At 37.7% G+C, this 15,485-nt stretch overlaps 1 protein-coding gene across 1 annotated transcript in view; it reads left to right on the top strand.

The window, feature by feature from the left end:
* Positions 1–10,174, top strand: part of TUT7 (terminal uridylyl transferase 7) — a 35,331-nt gene extending 25,157 nt beyond the window's left edge. The window contains exons 17-28 of the mRNA XM_054397227.1: positions 406–463; positions 1,181–1,284; positions 1,472–1,561; positions 1,652–1,765; positions 1,874–1,951; positions 2,493–2,670; positions 3,253–3,300; positions 3,405–3,496; positions 3,930–4,045; positions 7,860–8,185; positions 9,661–9,737; positions 9,914–10,174. Of these exons, the coding sequence (XP_054253202.1) occupies positions 406–463; positions 1,181–1,284; positions 1,472–1,561; positions 1,652–1,765; positions 1,874–1,951; positions 2,493–2,670; positions 3,253–3,300; positions 3,405–3,496; positions 3,930–4,045; positions 7,860–8,185; positions 9,661–9,737; positions 9,914–10,027 (1,395 nt within the window). The 3' untranslated portion in view covers positions 10,028–10,174. The remainder of the gene's footprint in view (positions 1–405; positions 464–1,180; positions 1,285–1,471; positions 1,562–1,651; positions 1,766–1,873; positions 1,952–2,492; positions 2,671–3,252; positions 3,301–3,404; positions 3,497–3,929; positions 4,046–7,859; positions 8,186–9,660; positions 9,738–9,913) is intronic.
* Positions 10,175–15,485: the final 5,311 nt, after the last annotated feature.

Here is a 15,485-nt window from a genome sequence, read left to right as displayed (position 1 = left end):
GTCATGAGGTGCTGGGTGATAGGTTGGACTTGATGATCTCTGAGGTCTTTTCCAACCTTGTTGATTCTATGATTTTGCCCTTACTCTAGACATGAGTTTTAGAACTACTCTCAGTAGTCCATTTTCTCCTGAATTCTGTACTACCTCTAGAATTATCTGTGCAGATAAATAATTACTTTTGTTACATAAACAAAGAGGAATGGGAGACAGTGGATAAGGACATCAGTCTCCTTTCATGCTAATCTAAACTTTTTAAAAGCCTATGCTAATACACTCTGATGTTGATTTCGCAAACATGAAACTGACTTACTCAGCTGTGAGTTTAATGGCAAGTAAGAAAAGATTTGCCTAAAACACTTGTAGCATTACGGAGCAGCAACTTTTTTTTTTTTCTTAATGTCTTAGGGCCTGGATTGTATCAGAATCATTGAAGATTTAGCAAAAGTTCTCAAGAAACAGTCAGGTAACTTTCTTGAAAACTATGTGGTTCTGTTTGTGAGTCTTCAGTAGCTGTAGTGAGAACATTCTGAGGCAATGCAGAAGAAAATATTATGATAAAACTGTATCAAAGAGCTTAATGTTAGTGAGGTTATAGGTACTGAATATTTAATTTGTTCTTATTGGCATATGTTGATTTATGAGGTTATAATGTTATAGGACCTCAACTGAATTGTGACAGGTAATAGATTTATAAGTCTCATGTGTAAGAACAAACCTTAAATTAAAGGTTGAGGCTTCAAGTTAGTAGTTATGTTGTATTTGTATGGTCAGTGCCTAAGAAGTTAATAGCAAAAGGTAGCCTGATAGAAGTTTGCAATAAAAATTCTACTTTTCCTACAAGAAATTACAATTTTATAGTGCTTGTTTTTATGTATCTCCCATGAATTTAATATAATTGAAGTGAACTATCAGTGATCTCTTATGCTTATTTTTCTATAACATATAGACTGGTCTTTATTTTACTGGGAGGCTAAATGTATTTATATCTATTATATTTAGCAGATTCATCAGTTTGACAAATGCCTAAAATCTTTTATTAAAATATAACTGAAATACAGTTTTGCTTTGAAATAAGATTTTATTTTGTAGTCCTTTTACTACAGTTTAGAGTTATTTATAGAATATTTGATACTGTTAGAACTGTATTGCAGTCATTCAGTAATTAAATATTTCATCCTAGGTTTAAGAAATGTCTTGCCTATAACAACTGCTAAAGTCCCAATTATCAAATTTTTCCATGTTAGAAGTGGTCTTGAAGTAGACATCAGTTTATATAATACTCTGGTAAGATTATCACCTTTTTTTTTAACATAAAAATGTGAAATATGGTTCTGTTTCTTGAGACTGAAGTGGTTGTTCTATTGAGGTTCAATAATCAATTCTTTCCAACTACTTATTGTTGTTGTAGATTTCCAAGTCATCTTTTTTCTTCAGAGGTCCTGTATTTTCTATGACTTCCTTTTTTTTGTAGGCCTTGCATAATACAAAACTCCTGTCATCATATGCAGCCATTGATCCTAGAGTAAAATATCTGTGTTATACAATGAAAGTCTTCACGAAAGTAAGTGTATTTCAGACATTCTAGAAGCAGTAGTGCCTTGCAGCAGAAGACAATAACCATAGGAGATACAAACCTTGTTTCTTTTTCTAGATATGTGACATAGGAGATGCATCTCGAGGAAGCCTTTCTTCTTATGCATATACTCTTATGGTGCTTTATTTTCTTCAACAAAGAAGTCCACCTGTCATTCCTGTTCTTCAAGAGGTACGGTATATCAAGAAAGAAACACGTACCTATACACAGTATTGTCCAGAAGAATGTTAGTGCTGATGCTGAAGAGCTCTTCTGATTAGATTAATGTTATGCTTTCAGATCTACAAAGAACCAAAGAAGCCTGAAATTTTAGTTGATGGCTGGAATGTTTATTTCTTTGATGAGATAGAGGAGTTGGTGAGTAAATCAGGTTAATTCAAAATGGTATTACATGTAGCTTTGCAAATTAAAAATCCCTTTTAAGAAACATTGACTTCAGATATAGTCATCGAACATAGATGCAGAAGTGGTGCAGCTATTGCTTGGAAAATACCATGCTCTAAACATTTAAGAATATGGTTGGCTGTAATTCATCTGAGGAAAAGTCCAAAGAAGATAAATTAAAAAAATATTTTACTGATGGTTAATTACTCTGCATATTGCTCCAGGTAGAGAACTGCAAATACCAGATTTATATCTGGTAATAGCTGGTTAATCTTTTTGAATAATCTTATGTTAAGTAGGCACATAAAGTGAGCTAGTAGATTAGTTTTTATAACAGGTGAAACCTAATGTTAGAAGTCTTATTAATTCTCCATTTCTTTTTTAAATTATACAATTGTAAAATCATTATTGAATTATTTTACTAATTATGAAAGGAAGGGGATTGTTTAGGTTTCCAAGATAGGACAATTATTCTGTTTAAGTACTGGAGTAAAAATACTTCTGTCATTTTCAGTCTGTAGTTTGGCCAGATTGTGGCAAAAACACTGAATCTGTTGGACAGCTGTGGCTAGGGCTTCTCCGCTTCTACACAGAAGAATTTGATTTTAAAGAGCATGTCATCTGCATTAGGAGAAAAAATTTGCTCACAACTTTCAAGAAGCAGTGGACCTCCAAATATATTGTAATTGAAGGTAAAAATACGTGAATTACATGATTAAGTTGAATTTCTTTAATGCTCACATGGAAAATTTGGTCTTTCCACGATGCTTATTGCAAAATTTCCATCCTGTTTCAGTTGTGCTAAAAACTATTCTTAGAGTTGTCGTTTTATTTTTTACTAAAAGAAGCTGCAAAGGGGACTTCATTTTTTAGCTATAATGCAGTTAAGGTGTTCTCACAAATACTAAGTTTAGCTGAGTTGTTATTTCTGACCAATTTAACCCTGTGTATATTTACACTGATAAGTAATACCATAGCCTCTAGTAAGAAAATAGTGACATGTTTTAGAAATGTTGCTTTCTGCCCATATGACTTCTGTGGAAAGAATTTGGACACTCTTGCCTGCATTTTCAACTTTTTTTGCAATACTGCAGTCAGTTGAGAGCTGAATGGCTGTGATCTTTTGAGCATGGAGTTAATGTGTTTCCAATAAATTTCCAGAGAGTTCGATTTCAGCCTATTAATTCCTCATAAGGAAGAGCTGCATTGGGTTGTTTATTACATTGCTGATCTTGCCCTGGATTTGACTAATGCCTATAATGCTTTTTGTACAGACCCCTTTGATTTGAACCACAATCTGGGAGCTGGATTGTCAAGAAAAAGTAAGTTCACAGATACAGGTACAACTTAGAAGATTTTGCCTTAGATCTTAAGCAGTGTGTTTGATGTTTGGATGATGGTTTATGGTTTTGTTTTTCTTTCCCAGTGACAAATTTTATAATGAAAGCTTTTATCAATGGCAGAAGGATATTTGGTACTCCTATAAAAATATTTCCTAAAGAATATCCCTCAAAAATGGTAAGTTGTTTCTAAGAGCAGTATGTGCTATATAATTTACCAGTTGCTACACTTTTTTAAAATCTTCTCTCTTAAATGTCAGAAGTCCTAAGAATTGTTATGGCAGTTATTATCGAGTGTCATTTGCATGTCAAATATCTTGGCACACATGCAATACTAAGCAAGTCAGAGCTTCATTGTACAGGCTTAGGTATTTTATTCCCTATCAAAAGCAGCTCACCATTTCTTAGAACGGCAGTTTTAAAAGAGCTCACGGCCTGAGTGCCCAGAAAGAGGGCAGTGGCCAATTAATTTCATCAGGTCTTTCAGGAGTTCAGATACACACACCAGGTTTATTCTTGTCTGTAAATCTTACTGCTGTATAAAACTTGCGTATCTGTTATGATTCCCAAGTGTATGGATCTTTGTTTTAAACTCATGATTTCTTCTTCAGGAGTACTTTTTTGACCCAGAGGTGCTAACAGAAGGAAAATTGGCACCAAATGATAGATGCTGCAGAATTTGTGGTAAAATTGGCCATTTCGTGAAAGATTGTCCCATGAGAAGAAAGTGAGTATAGTTTTGGCATCTGTGTGGAACATTTCCCTAGGCTTGTGTAGAAGAAAGATTACAACAGTAATGCTAAAGCAAGACTTGTACATGCCCCCGATTACCTTTATTGTTGTACTGAAAACATATCAATACCAGTTTTGGCAGTGGTGGATGTTGTTGACTTTTAAAATATTTTTGAGACACTACTTTAGTTTTGCCATGGTCATCTGTAGTGTTTTTTATCAATATTTTTGTACAAAGCTGCAACTACTTTATCTTAAGGTAGTAATGCTGACTCTTCTGTTCTGTTCATTATATAGGAGAGAGTAATCGAAGAGAATCTAAATGCAGAGCTTGAATAGCTGTCTGCTGGGAAAAGTATTCAGGAAAGCATTTTGTGTATTTTCATTTAATAGGTTCTACTTCTAGAATCCTGCAGGTTCCAGCAAAACACATTTTTCCACGTTCACAGAATCAAGTGAAACATGAGTGCATGATTAATTGGATCATGACAATCAAGTGAATCATGACATGCAACTCACGTCAAAAAGCAAGACAAGAGCGTCAGAGCATTATTTTTCTTAAGCACACATCTGAAAACAATGTCATGGTTTAAACTAGAGAGGTTTCTTGATCCTGTATAACCAGATGTCCAAAATTCAGCAACTGTCTTCAAGTATCATATGAAAGCTAAAGTCACCTTTCTGTTCTTCATATTATTACCTCTCTAAATTTAATTAATCCATTGATATTTTATTTTCCTATGTGAGACAAAACTCTCAACAGTAATTCAAGAGGCTGAAATGTCAAAAGCCTTTGTGATTGCTTGTGAGGTGAATGGCAAAATCTAATCTTTGTTTTAGAGGTGGTCTGTTAAAAGCTGTTATTAAAAACAGCTTTAATTAAAACAGCTTTAATTAAAAATTAAAAGTTGTAATTAAAAATCACCTGCTCTTGGAATATGTGCTTGCCCTAGTCCTTATTTGTAGACTGGAACATTTTCTGTCTGTCTTTTTTGTTTGCTTTTCTCTGAACTTGAATCTATTGTTTTCACGAAGTCTTCTATGGCAACCAAATCCCTAAGTATGCTAAGTGATGTGTAAAGTAGAACTTTTATCTGTTTAACGTCAATCTCACTGTAGTTTCATAACCATTCCAGAGGCATAGCCTGGTGGGATTTACTTAATGGTACTTGCCTTGATGATTTTGTAAGCCATTGTGATAGTTTGGGCCTGGTTGGGGGCCAAATGCCCACAAAAGCTGCTCTGTCACTCCCCTTCGTAGATGGACAGGGGAGAGGGGGAAATGTAACACAAGGCTAGTAATAAGATATAAGCACATTACTAATGCAAAGCACAAGCAAAGGCCATGTGCAGAAGCAAAGGCAAACAGATGTTTTCTCTGCTTCCCATCAGCAGGCAGTGGTCAGTTACATAGAACCCTGCTTCCCACAAGTATAGCAGTTGCTCTGGAGAACAGACACCAGGGATGAATATCCCCCCACTTCCTTCTTTTACTTAGCTTATATATCTGAGCTGGTGTTATATGACATGGAATACCCCTTTAATCAGTTTGAGTCAGCTGGCCCAGCTGTGTCCCCTTGTAAAGTTTTGCCCACCCTTCAGCATATTCCTGGGTGGGGAGGGGGCATGTTGGAAAAGTGCAGCCTGGATGCTTGTTCAGCAGTAGCCAAAACACTGTATTGCCAACACCCAGCTACAGCACTGCAAAACACAGCACTAGGAAGATGCTCTGAGGAGAATTAACTCCAGCTCAGCCAAACCAAATATAGCCGTGAATGTGTTCAACCTCTAGTTTCTCTCCAGCTTGGAGTCTTGTTTTTTTTAATTCTTTCTTCCTTAAAAACTTGCTCTCTTCATCATTTTAGCTGCCTTTCTCTTTGCCTTCTCTTAACTCTGCTACTTCCTTCTTTAAATTCTGAGACCAGACCAACATGCAGTACTCAGATATAGGCATGTCATTTAGCACATTATTTAGCAACAAAATGATGTCTTCTGTTTTAGTGTTTTACCCATCCTTTCACTACACTCCCTGATAAAGAATTCTACCCATCTTTCTGTAGTACCCCTGTAAGTAAGTACGGGAAGGCTGCTATAAGGCTCCCCAGAGCCTTTCCAAACTGAACATCCCTGAGTCTCTCACCCTGTTCTCACAGGAAACGTGTTCCAGCCCTCTGATAAGTTTTTTTTGGCTTTCTCTTGGACCACTTGATTAGGTCCATGTCTGTCTTACACTGGGGATCCCACAGCTGAACACAGTACTCCAGATGGGGTCTGAGGAGAGCAGAGCAGCAGAATCACCTCACTTGAGTGCTGGCTGCACTTCTTTTGATGCAGCCCAGGATATGGTTGACTTTCTGGGCTACAAGAAAGCAGTGGCTCATTTTCAGTTTTTCAGCCACCTGTACCCCCAAGTCATTCTCCACAGGAATGCTCTCAATCCACTCATCACCCTGTATCCATATTTGAGATCTCTTCCAACTCACGTGCAGAACCTTGCACGTAGCCTTGTTGAACTTCATCAAGTTCAGTGAGGTTCACGAAATTCTTGCGAGCACACCTTAGTCAATCAAGGTTCCTCTGGATGGCAACTGTTCCTGACACTCTTCAGCCACACCAGTCAGCTTTGTATCATTCCTAAGCTTGCTGAGGGTACACTCAATCCCATCTCCATGTCGTCAACAAAGATGTTAAATAATACTGGTCCCCTGGGGGACATCACTTATCACTGGTCCCCACACAGATCTGGAGCTGTTGACCACAACTCTTGAAGGGCACCCATCCATCCATTCCTTACCCACGTCAAATACATGTCTGTCCAATTTAAAGACAAGGGTGTTGTGCAGGACAGTATCACAGGCTTTGTACAAGGCCAGGTAGATGATGTCAGTTGCTCTTTGTTTTCCACTGGTGCTGTAACTCCATCATAGGAGGTCCCCAGATTTGTCAGGCAGGCTTTGCCCTTAGTGAAGCTATGTTGGCTGATACCAGTTGCTACTTTGTTTTCCATGTGCCTTTACATAGTTTCCTGGAGTATCTGCTCCATGATCTTGCTTTGATGAGACTTACTGGTCTGAAATTCCCCAGGTGGTCTTATTTTCACTTTTTAAAAACACAGAAGCCCATCTTGAAGCTCACGTGCCGTTGTTCTATTTGTTCAGTCAGTTTTGTGAGGTGTTTTAAACTTGTTTGCTGTTAGCACAGCATCTGACTCACCAAAGGAACCTAGTGTTGTCTTCAGACTTGGAGGTTTCACTGGTGTGAAACTGCTCTAGATCACGACTAGAAAAGTTAGATAAAACTAGTCTGGCAGTGGTACCTGTTTCCCACTGCTAGATGTTTAAGGGACATACAATATTAGAAGCTTCACCCTACAGTAGAAAAGACTTTTAGAGAGACTGTGAATATGGGGTTTTTGGAAGGGAGTTCAGACTGAGCTGTACAAGTAGAAAAAAAATACAGCTGTAGCCCTGGGTTTTTATGCTTCCTCAGCATTTTGTTTGGTGTTTTTTTTCTTCCAATGTCTGGAAATCTAGCTCACAGATTTTCTGTTCTGTTTATATTTTTGGAGAAATAATTATTAGAATTTAGAGCTCTATTGTTGTCATAAATACATCAGTGTTTGGTAGTGCCATTCGGAAGAGGAATTATAGGGACAAGTACGTGAATTCACTTTATTTAACTCACTAAGAAATACGTCTGTTGTCTGTAGACAGCACTTGACAGCACATGGTCTTGGGTTTGGTTTAGCTTATTTTTTTGACTCTATACGTAACGCCTATGAACTCTGCAGTATTTTTTTGCTCTTCTAGGCTAAGACGTCATCGTGATTACGAAGATATAAAAAACCAGAGGTACACAGAAAGCAAGGAGAAAAGAAGCAAAGAGGACAGAGAAACTCAAAACAAAACAGCAGAAAAGGAGAGATCAATCATGGATGGAAAGTTGCATCTATATACACCTCCAAAGAGGAAACCAGCAAGGATAATAGTAGAAACTGGAAGAGAAAAGACCCCCAGGCAATCAGCAGAGAAGTGGAAGTGTCTGGAAGACAGAGACTTAAGAGAAAAACGTTGTTTTATCTGTGGAAGGGGAGGTCATATTAAAAAGGAGTGCCCACAGTATAAAGGAGCTGCAGGTACAAACATGATAAATTGTGTACTTTAAACAGAGCTTAATGGGGGGGGGTGTTGGAAATTTTAACAGGGTCGACTATCAGGCAAGGGTTTTTGATTTGAATGGCATCATGTAAATGCTATCTTTTTTCTTTTTAATGTAGTCCTATTTAGTCAGTTTTCCTTTCATTGTCACCCACCTCTCAGAACTTTGCTGTGCCCTAGAAGATTCAATATGATTTCTCTTAGCAGGCAGGATGTTTCTAACAGAAAGGTATGAGTGTCTTAATATGTTGAAATTGCTTCCACTGTTCTCACTAAGTTTGCTAACATTTCAAATTATAGCTTCTCTTTCAATATATCATAATTGCAGCAAAAGCTAGCCTTAGAGCTCTTTGCAACACCTAAACCAGAATTAATCTGCTCTAGGTGCTCTGGCAGAGGGGTTGGACTAGATGATCTTTCAAGGTCTCTTCCAGCCCCTAACATTCTGTGGTTCTGTGATTTAAATTCATGCTGGACAAATTTGGTCTACAAGCTACTGATGACTTGACCTCTTAAAGTAAAATTAGGAATCCTTTGTATAAACATAATTCAAAACCAGCTTTTCTCTACTAGGAATAGTATTCTCTCTGGCTTAGATCAGGAGATTCTTCTTGATGAGATGCAAGTGGAGGAGAGGGCATAATACTGTGCTAATAAAGTACTCAAGGTTGGAGGAAAATGGTGCAAATATATTCAGAACTTTCAAGGTATTTATAAATGTTCTTAGTTCAATAGACCCCTCTAGAAGTGTTGGGTGGATGAAAAAGATATTTAAAAATTGAAATCACATTTTATTCATCTTCTGACCTTTTGGTGTATGTCAAGTCTAAATTTAACTTTTGAGTTTATCTTTGACCTTGTCTTGTTGACCATTTGCCGTGATACTGAGTTTTCTAAGTGAAGGGGAGTAGGCCAGACTGTTCTGTAGCCAGTGACATTGTATTTTATAACAGTCATCATACAAAAACTGTGTTGAGGCTCTATAATACATATGTCTGAAAATATGAATTCTAGAGTGGGTATCTTTGCTATCCATATTTTGGGAATTACTAATGTCTGAATTTGAATAGAATTGCTGTAGGTGATGCTTTGTCTTTTTTTGCTCGCTTAGTGCGTAAAATGTTCTCTTTAGTTGAATCTGAACAACTAGAGCTAGGAGATCAGAGTTTGTTCTTTGGTGTGCTTGCATTTTATGAGACTACAGACAATTCACTTATCGTTATATCTGAAGTTCCCTGTCTCTCCAGTTCTGGAGGGGAATATAGAGCTTAATTTACCATGGGTTCCTAACTTAGATGATAGATGTACCTCACCTCATTGTACCAGTTTTTCTCAATGATAAAATTGAGAAAAACCAATGTCCTACCTTCTATGTATTATGAAGGTAGATTGCAGGTATTTGGAGTTTTTAAACCTTATGGTACTTGAAATTAGTTTCAAATGATCATTTCAGGTGGTTCAAAACCAGAAGTGTTGTGTGGATCCCCTTGTTTACCTCGTGCTGCCAAACATCCTGGTAGATTAAATCAGGTAAAAGCAAAAGTATCCCTTTTGTTTGACTTTTTTAAATATTCAAAAGTACACATAAAGTAATTGAAAATAGCTTCACCTAAGCTTTCTAGGAGAAATTTGTTTTTATTTTTTATTATTGTGGAATGACATAATTTAATTTTGTTGGTTCATCAATGTGTATATGTTGTTTATAGGGAGTGCTTACCCATGAAGAAAAAAAGAAGCAAAAAGGGAAAATATTTTTGAGTCCACAGTCAGGTTTGTATATCTTTATTTCAATTCAGAGATTCTGCATAAAAGCATGTTGATTTAACTTGCTTTATCCATCAGTTCTTAAGTGAACTCTCCTATGTTTGCTGAACACAGCAGCACTATGGACATGTTGCTAGGTAATTCTGAAGTGAAGCCACAAATTTTTTTTTTTTTTTTTACTGGAAAACCGTGCAGTATTTCAGGTTTGTTTTGGAAGCAAACCAAGCATGTCTCTTTTGTGCATTCTTATTTTGCAGAAGGATATGGTGGGTTTTTTTCAATCTCTCCTGTTTTGGCATATGTGCAGTTCTGTGTTTCTTCAGGGATAACACGTAGAATGCTTTCTTGTGAGGCTTCCTCAGAGTAATTGTCTAGAATTCCACATGATCAGCTAACCTTGGAGAGATTGTCAAAGCACATCCTTGATCTGAGCTGCCAAAATGCAAGGAAGTTAAAATTACACTTACAAGTAGCAGTCAGATGATGATATAAAGGTACTCACTGGATCAGAGATAAATTTTGTGTTACATGCCTTGTTACAAATGAAGCTTCCTTACAGTAATTTCACACACTTACTATCAGGTACAATGAAGATTTTAAAACCAACTGCTTTTTAAAATTACTTTCAGTTTCTAGTATAACTGCAAACCTTTCAGCAGCTTGAGGTTTTTTTCAGTGAAATATATATATATCATTTTGCATCACCTGAAGGGGGACCTAAGTAGTCTTTACAAACTTTGGAAAACTGAACTGGAATTAAGAATGTCAAATTCTCTGATGTGTTGGGAGAAGACACTGCAAGGCTTTTTCAAAGCTGTGTTTGGGGATTTTTAACACAAAGCCATAAGGCATTTAGCTAGGAAAAAAATGTTTGTTTTCATTTTTGTATTCTAGTATTTCCTACTCTGCTCCAGCAGGTAATGATCTGAAGTTGAGCTGTGTGCTTTCATTATAGTTTGACTTCGCAGTAATTTTATCCTGTCTGATTGTTTCAGTTGGTTTATGTCATGTTTGGGTTTTTGATTGTTTGTTTTTGTTGTGTTTTTTTTTTTCCAAACCTTTAAAGTGTGATGCTTTCTTCCTCCCAATCTTAGGCAGCCTTTCCAATAAATACATGACTCAGGGTAAAGCCTCACAGAAGAGGACCCCGCAAGAATTGTGAGGGATATTAAGCACTGTTAAATTGCAATACAGGCCCTCCCTTCATGTAAAAAAAATTCTTTGCCTAAAGCATCTGGATTCACAGAACAACAGCACAGACAAACTTTGATTTTAAACACCCATATTTAATTAGACTTATTTTAGATTGCTAGTACAAACAACTGTGGATTTTAATATAAAACCCTGGTCTTAAACAGGTTGAGTGTTTTATTATGTTTTTATATTTGTTTACTTGGTTAATTTTATGGGAAAAAGCAGATACTAAAAATGGACTGTCCAAGGGTTTATTGTTCCACCTGACCATTTTGAAATGCACTAATCATGTGCAAGCCAAATACATTATATTTTCTTCAAAAAAAATTTTGAAGGAACAAATAATATTTATTAATGTTGTTTACTGAATCCTTGTGTAAGTGCTAGAAATATTTGTAGACTGCTGCATTCTTTTTTTCCTGTAGAGAACTGAAAATATAGATGCTAGTAAGTATACTTAAAACAATCTCTAGACAAACTGCCATTGAGATTTCGTGTGGTTTTTTTCTGTTCTGTGATTGTATGGGAGTTCATTTGCTGCTGTGCTTGTGTACAAGAAGAAAGAAGGACTAAGGAACAGGACAGTCCTGTTTCATGCTGCTAAGAACCTTTTTCAAGGCCTTGGGGATATAGACACAAAATGCTTTAAGGAATAGAAGTATTACATTCGGCAACCGAGGAAAACACACGTCCATTTTCATCAAACGTGAAGAGGATCCATGTACCAGCCAAGAATTTAATTGGTAGTATGAACTTGAGCTTTACTTGAAGTCCTTCCAGAGCTGGTAATGTACTGTCTTATCTTGTTCAGGAGAGAATTAGTTCCATTGTAAAATTGAAACCACTGTTATTTATGACTTTGAAATAAAGTTAAAAAAAAGGAGGTTTTTTTTTAAATCAGCCTTAAGTTTCTGTATTTCTTTTTTAGGTTATAATTTTAGAAATGTCATGTGTGGTTTTAGAAATGTCATGTTTCACTTTTTCCTTACTATCTATTTTTATTAAAGGTGAAAGCTAGAACTGCTGCAGTGGTCTTAAGGAACTGGGATTCTAACTCCTGTTTTGATTTTCATCTATCTGTAGCCAGCTCTGTTAACTTCGAGATGTGCAGTTTTCACAAATATTTCCTTTTGCATTCTTTCCTCAACATTATTTTCAAGCAAAATATGAGCCAGCAACAGAATTCCAAATTCTATATTTTCCCCTGAAAAATAAGTTCATTCTTGTACTCTTTCATTCATATTCCACCCCACCATCCCCCCCAAAAAAAGAGAAAGGCAGACATGACTTCTGTATCCCTTATTTAGCTATCTGTTCACAGTAATTTCAGGTTTGCTGATGAGGATGAAGTGATTAAGCCTCTAAGGGACTATGGCATAATTTCAAAGATAGACATTTTTTAAATTAATAAATCAGATTTATGCACACTCGCTCTCTTCCATTTGTGATACTTTGTAATTTAGCAGTGAAGTTTTCAGTTGCCAAATGAAAACTCATTCTGCAGATCTACCAGTCTTCTCACCTTGAATCTGGTGCTTCCTTACACAGCTGCACATTCTAAATAGTTACTAATCTCATAGCCCTAAAATAAAATCTCCAAACTTGTGTTACAGATTGCAGACATTAAACCAGAAACTAATAAATCCTTTGTTTGCTTAAAGAACAAAAGAATACAATCATAATTTACGGAATTATATATGACATAGAATGAGTATAATTAGGGAGGCCTCAATATCTGCTGGATTAAATTGGTTTAAAATATAGGAAATTAATTCAAACTTAAACTTGAAGAATCAGAGAAACATAGAATAGTTTTGGTTAGAAATGACGTCTAAAATAATTGAGTTGAGCCATTGACTGTTAAACCATCTCCCAGAGTGCCATCTCCACACATTTCCTGAACACCTCCAGGGACAGTGACTCCACCTGGACAGCCTATTGCAATGCCTGACCACTCTTTCAGTAAAGAAATTTTTCCTAATATCCTGTCTAAACCTCCCTGGTACAATTTCAGGCCATTTCCTCTCATCCTGTCACCCAATACTAGAGAGAGGAGGCTGACTCTCACCTTGTCTTTTGGAACATGGGGACAGCCTGTTCCTTCACATTTAAGACTTCCTTCTTGAACAGTGTCCAGTTTTCCTGAACAACTTGGCCCTTCAGGACTGCCTCCCAAGGGACTCTGTTGACCAGTCTCCCAAAAAGGCCAAAGCCTGTCCACTGGAATTCCAAGGTGACAATTCTACCGAGCCCCCTCTTTACTTCTCCAACAACTGAGAAGTCTCATTTCTCACAAATGACTGTGCCCAAGATGCCCCCCAACCGTTGTATCACCCACAACTGTGTTCACAAACAGCAGGCCCAGCAGGGAACCTAGTTAGCTTTGTCACCAGCTATGCCAGGGAGCTGTTCCCCGCACATTCTAGGAACCTCCAGGACTGCTCCCTCTCTGCTGTATTTTATTTCCAGCAGATCTCAGGGAAGTAATAAAGGCCATGAGAACAAGTACTAGTGATCGTGAGACTTCCCCAGCAAAGAAAATTTTTTTCCTGTACTCATAAAGTTATTGGTAGTATTTCTTGTTACTCACTTGAACTATTTAGATTGTATTACTGACTTTTGCTCTTATTTTCTTCTGGTAATGTACTGAAGATGAAAAGCATCTTAGAAAAAGGCTGCTGCTCCAGCCCATGCTCAGTCTTTCATGCTGATTCATTCAGCAGTAAGTGTCTCAAGAGTGACATTTGGAAGCATCCTAAGGTAGTATGTCTTCATGCCTGCATGACAATGGATGATAAATTCATACACGAGATTCTTCCCTCTTCAAGACTGTTTGTGCATTTGTGGGTGTGTTTTATTTGAGGATATGAACCCAAGTAGCATGAATTGTGTGTGGAAGACACATTCTGTGTAGCTAAAAAACTTTGTAAAATATCTTGCTTTATATTTGAGGTAGATGTACTGTGCCTTATTAAAGAGTAGTGGCATAATTATGCATGGAAAAAAGAAAAACTTCTGCACACTTACTTTCAAGCTTTTCAAGACAGCTAAGCCCACAGGGATACAAAGCAGATGTGCTGAGATGTGGACATGTTGCTTGTGCTTAGACTTTGCAAAGGCAGGTTTAAAGTATTGTTGAGAATGTTCAAGGATGATGCCAGCAGAAATTAAAAATGGTTACTTGTTTTCCTTCTGACATAGCTATCACTCAATTTAAAGTAACAGGATTAGTCTTCCCTTACCAAGGCTGTCAGGGTTCCTAACAAGTATCCGGAAGTTGCTGCAGTGTACCTCCTTGGCCTGCCATGAGCAATTTGGGAACAGCAGGGCAGTTCCAGCAGCTTCCAAGCTGTCAGGCAGGTTTATGTTGCAGAAGAGCAGCTAGGCTTAAACCACACAGCCCTTACCCAGCCCCTGCTGGGCATAAACCCAGAGGGAAGGGAGGAACCTGCTGGCTAAAAATGTACATGCAGTGCCCTATTCATGACAGACTGTACTAGGCACTGTATGCTTCACTGTGGGATTTGGGTGAACCAGATCACTCCACAGATAGAATCATAGAATCATTTCTGTTGGAAAAGACCTTTAGTCAGTTGAGTCCAACCTTTATCTAACTCAACCAAGCCTGGTGCTAAACCATGTCCCTTAGCGCCGTATCCGTGCATCTTAAGGGACAGTGATCCAACCACCTCCCTGGGAAAGCCTGGTCCAGTGTTTGATAAGACTATAAGTGATGTTTCTTCTAATATTCAACCTAAGCCTCCCCTGGTGCAACTTGAGGCCATTTCCTCTTGTCCTATCACTTGTTACTAGGGAGAAGGAGCCAACACCCAGCTCATTACAACCTCCTTTCAGGTATAGAGAGCAACAATATCAACCCATCAGCTTCCTTTTCCACAGACTAAACGATACCAGTTGCCTCACTCACTCCTCATAAGACTTTTTCTCCAGGCTCTTCACTAGCTTTGTTGCCCTTCAGTGGACAAGCTCCAGCAAATCAATGTCCTTCTTGTAGTGAGGGACCCTAAACTGAACACAGCGTTCAAAGCCCAGCCTCACCAGCTCTGAGTACAGGGGCCTATCACTTTCCTGCTTGAGCTGGACAGTGTTTTTGATGCAGGACAAGAAGCTGATGACCTTATTGTCCATGGGAACACACTGTTGGCTCATGTTCAGCCTTCATCCCTAGGTCCTTTTCTGCCAGGCAACTTCATAGCCACTTCAGCAAGCCTGTAGCATTGCATGGGTTTGGTGTGACCTAAGTGCAGGACTTGACATGTGGCCCTCATATCATTGGCTGCAGACCATTGATCCAGCCTG

This window comes from Indicator indicator, chromosome Z (genome assembly GCF_027791375.1).
Source record: "Indicator indicator isolate 239-I01 chromosome Z, UM_Iind_1.1, whole genome shotgun sequence".
Classification (NCBI taxonomy): Eukaryota; Metazoa; Chordata; class Aves; order Piciformes; family Indicatoridae; genus Indicator; species Indicator indicator.
The sequence above is the reverse complement of the archived record's forward strand: the minus strand, read 5'-3'. Positions and strand labels throughout refer to the sequence as shown.